At 39.4% G+C, this 9031-nt stretch overlaps 1 protein-coding gene across 1 annotated transcript; it reads left to right on the forward strand.

The window, feature by feature from the left end:
* The first annotated feature begins 727 nt into the window (after window positions 1-727).
* On the forward strand, window positions 728-7571 carry LOC145495697 (uncharacterized). Its single transcript, XM_081475311.1, has 3 exons — window positions 728-1052; window positions 6236-6482; window positions 7255-7571. The coding sequence occupies exons 1-3, from the start codon at window positions 728-730 to the stop codon at window positions 7556-7558; spliced, it is 876 nt and encodes a 291-aa protein (XP_081331437.1). The 3' UTR covers window positions 7559-7571.
* The last annotated feature ends 1460 nt before the right edge of the window (window positions 7572-9031 follow it).

Here is a 9031-nt window from a genome sequence, read left to right on the forward strand (position 1 = left end):
CGTGTCGTCCAATTCAGTCTGTAATCATACTCGTGATTAACAAATCGGACTCCCGCTTGGCGGTCGTCCGATTTTGATAATCTCTCGTATGATTACAGACCGAACTGGACTCCACTCAGTCCTATTACCATTATAAACTGTCTGCTTTGTTTATGTGGGTATAGTTAGTAACATACATAAACGGAACTTTCAATTTCATGTTCCCCTTCCGCTATGTCTTAAACGTTCAAACGTCTTTTAACCATCCGAAAGTAACGGCCACCCGAAAGAAGCGGCCCTTTTTTGCCTGCTAAATCCGAAAGCAACGGGGGCGCTACTTTCGAAATTCTACGGTACGTATGTTGATTTTCCTCTACAGTGCATGAGCCCTTACCTCTTTAATATCCATTGCAAGTAGGGTGACAAAAATAATTCCATGAGCGCGTTGGATACCAGTTGACAAAAATGTCAACAAACCGAGCAAATAAGTTTATCACTAAGTTATATAATTAGGACCTTTCAAGAGGCTAATTTCATGGTTTTGACTACGTTAGAAATACATATATTGATTTTTCTGTCGGACGTCTGTCACACCAAATATGGTCACCATTGTGCTATATAAAACAGATAAAAAATTAAGAGAGATGTAAGAGAGAGACTACAAAGTAGACAAAAAATAGTATGAATAAGCATTACATTACACCACATATAGTGATGGTTAATCAAGTTTCTCACATAATGAGCTAAAATGTCTTGTTTGATCTTTGCTTTTGTTTCTTTCTGTTATCAATTTACAATAGTTCCTCCACAGTTCATTAAAACTCCGGACAGAGTCATTAAAGTGACAGCAAATTCACTCGCTTCGATTTCCTGCCAAGCCTTTGGTTTTCCGCCGCCAATAATTGTTTGGTCAAGAGGACTTGTGCCGTTACCACGAGGACGAACCACTGTTACCAATGGTACTCTGAATATCTCCAACTTTAGTCCTCAAGACGTTGGTCCTTATCAATGTAAGGCGACCAACAAGCTGGGATCTGCCACTGCACTGACAACCTTACGTTACGTTAACAAAGGTAAGAATCATTTATGGATGAATGTATCTTATACAACAGTGCCCATGACGGCAGTAATAATAACTACAATTATTAAAACGAGCCTCCCCTTGGACTTTTCCCCTCAAGGTTTTCTTAGTCCCCAAAGCATTGGCTCTTAACTTATATGTGCAAAGTTACCAACATTAGCATTATGACTACCAAGAATTAACATATGTCGTAATGGCGGCCAGCCGCGTTATGCAAAACTCCGCCGTTTCCTGACGCTAAACTATCACTAAGGCTACCGAGGAACAGATTAAGGCTCTGTTAAGAGCAGCCATTAATCCATTAGACAAGAAGATGGACCATTTAACCTTTGAATTCGCTGAAATGAATAAAACAGTGGATTTCCTCCCTAAACAGTATCATGATTTTATTTCGCAACTTCAACTCATAAACACCAGAAACGCCCAACAGTCTGTGAACATAAAAAAATATTCAAGAATAGCTCAGCAAAGTTAAGAAGCAATCAACGGACCCCAGTTACCAAGCAGAAGAGCTTGCACAATACATTAGGCGTGACAGTTTGGAAACATCGTGCGTCGCACCCAGTGAGAGCTATTCAAGCAACGACATTGTTCGTTGGGTCGGAAAACTTAATGGCGTACAAGTCACAAATGGCGATATTTCTACTGCCCATCCTGTACCTTCCTTCAATACCGATGCTCTGCCAAAGATTGTTGTCAAGTTTGTTCGAAGAGATGTTCGCAATAGGTTTTACGCAAATCGCAGAAAGCTTGTGAAGAAGAAAGCGTGTCTGTAATCTACCGGACTTGGACCTGGAAGTAGACAGCATGCAACGTCTACATCTCAGAGTCGTTGACATCTACTCGGAAAAAGCTCTTCGGCGACATCCAATTAACAAGGAAAAGAAGCGCCACCTCTGGACTCAAAACTGTCGCATCTTCATCAAGGAAGCCGATGCAGGGCGAAGCTTCAGTTTCGACAGCTATGTTGATCTCGCTAAATTCAGAAGCAGCCTTCGTCACTAGTCTCTATACTTTATTTCCTGTCATAAAGCCTGCTCTGTTTGCCTTGTACATATGCAGTTAAGGATGTTCGCGCGAAAATTTTCCAACATTGATTTTTTTCTGAGACTTTTACCACTGTGAGATGATGAGTTAGTTATGTCAGAAATGTAAAACAAAAACAAAAACAAAAAATTGGGGGTCACCGACTTCGTTTTGGAGAGAACGTGCCTGGGAGAACACCCTAAATCTTGAAAAATCAGGCTTCGTCAGTGAATAAGGCGACAGTGTCTGTAAGCCCCAAAATATCGCAATTAGATCTTTGAGGTGAAATGTTCTCTGCCAGGAGCCATAATCGGGGACAGAGACCGTAAGCGCGCGCCATTTCTAGTATTGGGGCTGTCCCTATGATATGGCACAATTTTTCTATTTTTACAACAAATTGCACCATCTCGTGCAACACACGCGCGTTCATGCTGCGAGGATTTTTGCGGATGTAGCGCGGGGAAATGGCGTCCGAAATTCCCGAAAATGTTTGAAGCTTTTGGCCACAACTCAATACGTTCATGTCTGTTGGAATTTTACTTCAGTATTTTCGTCGTAAGCTGCTCCAGTTTGAGTGAAGGAAGACAGTGTCGGATTTAGTTACGTGCCGCTTTATATCACTGACCAAGTTGTGTTCCGCTGCTTCTTTTGCAAGAGCTCCACATTACTCCACTCTAAGTTTCACATATGTTGAAGGTTAACAGCTTCTCCAAAACACAGCAAAACACTAGTTGGGTATATTTGGAAATAGCAACGTTTCAGGACTTCAAAGTTTCCCTCCTCTTGCCACAGGCTTGCGAGGATTTCGCCAGAGTCTATCTCGACCGAAAAGTAAAACAAAAAAAAATAATTGAGTTTCGCCTAAATTGTAAGCAACGCTTGATGTTTTATCAAGGCCCAATAATTGACAATAAAGTTTATTTCTGTAGATGCTGCTCAGTTTTTTTTGTGTAAAAATCCAATAAATTGTCTGTTGCCGATGAATAGACTAAGAGCGCCCGCCGGTGCGTGTTTTGTGCAGTCAGTAAAACATGACAAACTTCGTGTTTCCACTTTCGTGTGAAAACGTACATCGAACTCATATAATATCTCTAATTTTTAAATATGTTTAAGGTTGATAAATGTTTGAGAACATATTAAAAGCTTAGCTGAAAATATGTGAATACAGCAGATATAATCAGCAAAATTACGATGACGCTTTCTTTGATCAACTCGAATAATGATTTTGATTTTGTTGGTTGAGTTAAAGAAACACACATGATATTAGCAGCCTTTTGGCGTTGATGAAAATTGTTGCAGCATCTCGGCACAAAAGACCACGAAATAAATCTTTGTCAAGATTCGTTGACAATTGAAAACACCGACTTGGACTTGAAAGTGCACGCGCTGCACTATGCAAATGAGCTACTTGTACGCGTCAGACTTTCCTTTCAAAAACTTTTGCAAACTCGTCGAACAAACAGAAACCATAACAAACTATTAAAAACAGGGTTTGGTTATGATTAAGCATTTTTGGGGAAACTCGCAAATCAACTCGATACCAGAGTAAAGAGTTTTCTTACATATCTTTTCTCTACAGAACAATCGCAAAAGCTTTCGCGTACAACTAGAGCGAGCAGATATCATTCATTCACAGCGCGAAATGTTTACGACCCTGATAAACTCACCTTTTCCATTAGCTCAGCGCATAAAACTACATATAAGAACCCTGGTCCCTATTCCCTGCCTTATTCCCTGCATTCGCTGTGAACAATCTGCAAGAGAATCTCGCAACTCTCACCATTTGATCACGCAACGTGACAACATCCACGCGAGAGCTCCCGACATGCGCGCGGATCCGCGCGGATATATGACGTCAAGATGGCACAATTTGTTTCTAAAAATAGCAAAATTGTCCCATGTGATAGGTGCGCGCGGATCCCAAGACTTACGGTCTCCGTCCCCGATTATGCTCCTGTCTATGCCAAATATTGTTTAAGTGGAGACTTTTGCCACTGTAAGATGATGAATTAGTTATGTCAGAAATGTAAAAAAATGGGGAGTCACCAACTTCGTTTTAGAGAGAACATGCCTGGAAGAACACCCTAAATCTGATTTTTTTTTTTTTTTTTCATTTTTGGTCAAAGTGGAGATAATTGTAAATGAAATCTGTTTCTATAAAGAAAAGTAGGGGTCACGAACGTCCAAGATCGTTAAATCCAGGCAAATTGTCTAAACTATAATGTTATGGGATTAGGGGTTTACCACTTCATCTTTTTAGGGGTTATATTACTGATAGAAAACAGGAAACTATGTCTCTTCAACGCAAACTGTAACTTGTGGTGTGCCACAGTGAAGCTCGTCAGGGCCCGTGTTCTTATAAAGTTATATCACTGATTTACCGAATAGTTCAGAAGCACTCACGTTTAGGATGTTCGTAGACGATACAAATATAGTTACCTCGTCTCACGACGCAAAAAGTCTACAAACATCAATTAATGCCGAGCTTAAAAAAAGGAAAGGCCGCTGCGACGTTAACAAATTATCATTAAATTTGTCTAAAACAACTACATGATTGTAAAATCATCAAGGAAAGAAAAAATGAATTTATAACAAACATGCAAAGTTCAAATGGCACGAACCATACTTTGGAAAGAAAAGATCGCATTAAATACTTGTGTGTGATGCTTGACGAAACAGTCTCTTGAACGTACCATATCGCATATGTCTGTTCACGAATGTCACGAAACCTCGGAATAATTTCAAAAATACGATACTACCTAACACCTTTTCAGGTAAAACAAATTTACTATAGCCATATATATCCTTATATATCACATGCCATCTTAGCTTGGGGAAGCACTTTCAAGACCTATATACAAAAAGTACAGACCAAGCAAAACCATGCCATTAGATTAATACTTTTTGCAAGAACTTTCGGTGAACAAACTGATAATGCTGTCCCTCTTCTAAACCTTTTAGAACTTCTCACATTGAACAGTGTTTACCGTTTACATGTATAACGATTTACTCACATGTGGCATAAGAACCTTCTTCCAAACGTTTTTCACGATTTTTTTCCAGTAGGCTAATAGCATTCATACTTATAATACTAGATGCGCCGCTAGCCAAAACCTCTGCAAATCACGAGTCAGAACAAACACCGAGAACAAACTATATCCTATATGGCTTCCGTCTTTTGGCATAATATTCCTTCTTATTTGAAAAATCTAAATGTCTACCAATTTGCTAAACAAGTCAAGTTATATCTCTTCTCTGAACAACTTGACAATAGCATAAGTAACTAGCATTTTGAACATTCAATTCCTTCGAATATCCACTGCTCATATATTTTGGTCTGTCTCCCTGTGTTTGCACTTTATTTACTTGTCTCTTTCATTCCCTTGATCTTATTTTTCTTTTTTTGCACGGAAAAGGCAGGGGAATAACCAGGAAACCGCAAGGTTCATTTATACCCCTGGCTCGCCTTAAAGTTCATTTCTTTTCTTAATGTAAGTTATTGTAATTTTCTATGCAAATGTGTATTAATTGTCTAGAGTAAATAAAGCATTGTTGTTGTTGTTGTTGTTGCTGTTGTTGTTGTTGTTGCTGTTGTTGTTGCTGTTGTTGTTGCTGTTGTTGTTGTTGTTGCTGCTGTTGTTGTTGTTGTCAACAAGCTTGGGTCAATGACGTCCTTACGTTATATTCGGCTGGGTGAGAACTAATGTAAGGTAGTGTTTACAAGTGCAGTGTTGGTACACAACTTTTCCTTGAGAAAGCTCTCGTTCCGAAAATCCTGTATTGATTTTGTGTTCGTTACTTGGCAGCAGCGTATCCTTGGCTAGTTAAACTACAAATATTCTTCGAAGGTGCAACGTTTCTACTTTACCCATGTTTCTCGGTTATGGAAGAGGCTATATTCGTAGACGTATGTTGCGTACACAGTACTAACTAAAACAAGAAAAACAAATCCAACTGTAGTACCCTCTTGGATCAAACTTGTACTGAGCCGGGTAATCGGTGATCAATCTTCAGAAAGAGATATAGGCGCTTCGAAGAATCAATACAGTCGCAAATTTAATAAAAGTGGCATGTACTCGAAGCGAGCATTTTTCCATAGCATAGTGTTTGGTTAAAAAAAACGTACACTGCGCATGATTCTTTTTTCAGATTTCTGGACGAACTCAGCCATATTAACAGGAAGTGCATTTGATAAAAGTCGCCTTCATGAATTCCTGACACCTGTAGTTGGAAGCAATCCTTGTTGGGTGCTGTGCTACCGCGCCTCCACTCACGGCTGGGCTGTCAGTACCTTTCACAGCAGGTGTGATGGGAAACGTGACACGGTTACCATCATCAAAACGGGGCAGTACTTGTTTGGAGGATACACTGATATATCATGGGGTAAATATCCTTAGTTTCTTCAGTTCTTTCTAATTTACTGGGCTGTACGTTGTGGTATAGTGCACTCTTTTCCATCCCAGTTGGATCCCAGGGAGAATAACCAAACGAAAACACTATTTCCAAATGACTTTCATAGCCATAATGATTACATAACGTGTGTGTTTTACGCTGCTGACAATTATGATAACGACCCAAAAAATATGAGGGAAAATTTTGTCAGAAAACACCAGACGATCTTTTGAACCAGGTGTTGAAGGATTCTGGCTGTTTGTTTGTCTGCTTGTTTCCCAGGATTTCCGCTACCTTAAATACTATTCTAAACTTGTTTAAGTGGAAGACACAGTACAAAGAAAAATCATAACACACACTCATGCAAAAGATCCATAGAGCGTAAAATAAAGCAAATTATCAAGTGAGAGTAGAGTTCATCCACATTGATAAAGAAGATAAATGAAATGCAGTTACAGCTAATAATATATGTCATAATCACAAAACCTTTGTTTGTGATTATGACAGGACTATCAGCCCGATTTTTCTAAGAGAGTTTCGTAACGTATTCTATCTACCATATAAAACGGGAAATTACTGTTGATAATTTGAGTCTTAAATCAGGTCCCGCTTAAATTGTGAAACATCAAGAACTTCTTAAGACGACTAAAGATTATCATAGTATATAAATTCGTATAAGCAATACGAAATTGATGTTTCTTTCCCGATTTGGTCGAGTTTTCATGTTTAAACTGTTATTCTAATTCTGCTCTATAATGTTTTTCTTTAGGGTCTAGCGGTGGAAACACTGCTACTTCCAATGCGTTCATATTTTCACTCCGCAACAATGAAGGTCTTGGACCATTTAAGAGCATGGTTACAAAGGCTTCTGCTGCTATTGAAAGGACCACAAGTCATGGCCCAGCATTTGGAGGAGGGCATGACATCTGCATCAATAACAATGCAAACAGTAACACTAACTCCTACACCAACTTTGCTGACTCTTACTCCGTTCCAAGTGGAGTACAAGATAGGAAAACAATCCTGGCTGGGTCTTACAAATTCACACCTGATGAGGTAGAAGTATTCTATCTTGGCTGAATGAGAAAATCATCAAACTCGGCCAAACATATACAACTTTTTTGCGCAACACATTGAAGCACGTTCAATGTCGCGCACAGCATGCACATGTTACACAACTTTTGCCACTCCACCGCACGGTGATTGGCTCTTAGTGGTGGAAAAACTTGTGCAAACTTAAAAAAATACTGAAGGGTCCAGTCTGTTAACTCTGTTTATTGTCTTACAGCACTCGCAAAGCGACGAAAATAGTTTTCTTTAAGGAACTTTAGACCCTCTTCGGAGGACATAATCTCGCCCAATACGTCCAGGGGCACATTTGGAAGTTCTACGTTGTACTTTCTCCCAGGTGTTTAGGTTTTCTTTAAGGTTCGGACGCCAAACTAGAGAACATTCGGACGTACAAGGCTCTTATAAAGTTTTGAAAACAATTTAGGATATTTGGGACCCACTGTTCTTCTTATGAATCCAAGTACCCTGTTAGTGTTATTTGCACATTTGGTCACATGCAAGCTCCATGACAGATTTGAAGTAATGTGAATTCCAAGGTCCTTGACTTCACATACAGCTTTCAACTGGTTACCACATAAATAACATTGCAGAGGGCTGAAATTATCATTGTTTTTCAAAATACTCATCACTTCGCATTTACCAGTGTTAAATTCATGGCTCCAAGATTCCAGGCGAGTAAGATAATGCGAGTTAGATAATGCAATATGTAGTGTACATGTAACTTCTCTTTTCATTACATGATTTTTGGTGTACTCGTTCAATTCCGCATGTTTTGCTCTGTATGGAATATCCCACTTCGAATACGAATAGATTGCTCTTAATACAAAACCGGAAGCCTGTTCTTTCTCTTTTAGGGACGGACCATTAGAAAAATGATGAAGTGGTGGGACTTTTTCAGCTTTTTTTTTACGTCCACCCCCTCAACTTCCCTGTGCCCTGTGCGATTTTTTTTGTTTGTTTGTTTGTTTTTTTTTGGGGGGGGGGAGGGGGGATATTCCACTGTCGCAATCTTAATCTTGACACTCGCCACAATCTGATTGCCTAGAACAGGCTTCAAACAAATACTTTTTTATCTTTCACACAGTCGTTTTGTTTTTCTGTCAAAATTATACTCCGAGGGAAACATAACCACGTATCGGACACATTTAAGTGCTATTGCCTAACTAATGGGTCTGCATTACATTTTTTTGTTTGATGTTTAGGGAAATATCAATTTTATTTATTCATTCCCCTTGTAATAAATTTCATTTTTGGCATGTGGTGAATCAAGGTTTCAGCTAAGATTTTGTGAGTGGCCGCCTAGTAACAAATATGGGGCCAAACGGCCTATTCCGCTAGGGAGGTCTGGGGGCATGCATGCCTTCCCCCCTCCCCCCCCCCCTGCTCCCAGAAAATTTTGCAAATTGAAGCGTTTTTGGTGCGTTTTCCTAACCTGAAATCAAAGTACATTTAGCAATCTTCAATCTTCGCAGTTTTTTGATT

This window comes from Orbicella franksi, chromosome 8 (assembly GCF_964199315.1).
Source record: "Orbicella franksi chromosome 8, jaOrbFran1.1, whole genome shotgun sequence".
Taxonomy (NCBI): Eukaryota; Metazoa; Cnidaria; class Anthozoa; order Scleractinia; family Merulinidae; genus Orbicella; species Orbicella franksi.

Bases quoted from the DNA above. Each gene is read 5' to 3' on its own strand.
- LOC145495697 (XM_081475311.1), top strand. From the start codon at position 728: ATGTCTTGTTTGATCTTTGCTTTTGTTTCTTTCTGTTATCAATTTACA. The intron at 1,053-6,235 runs GTAAGAATCATT...TTCTTTTTTCAG, and splicing joins CTTACGTTACGTTAACAAAG to ATTTCTGGACGAACTCAGCC. The intron at 6,483-7,254 runs GTTTCTTCAGTT...TTTAGGGTCTAG, and splicing joins TCATGGGGTAAATATCCTTA to CGGTGGAAACACTGCTACTT.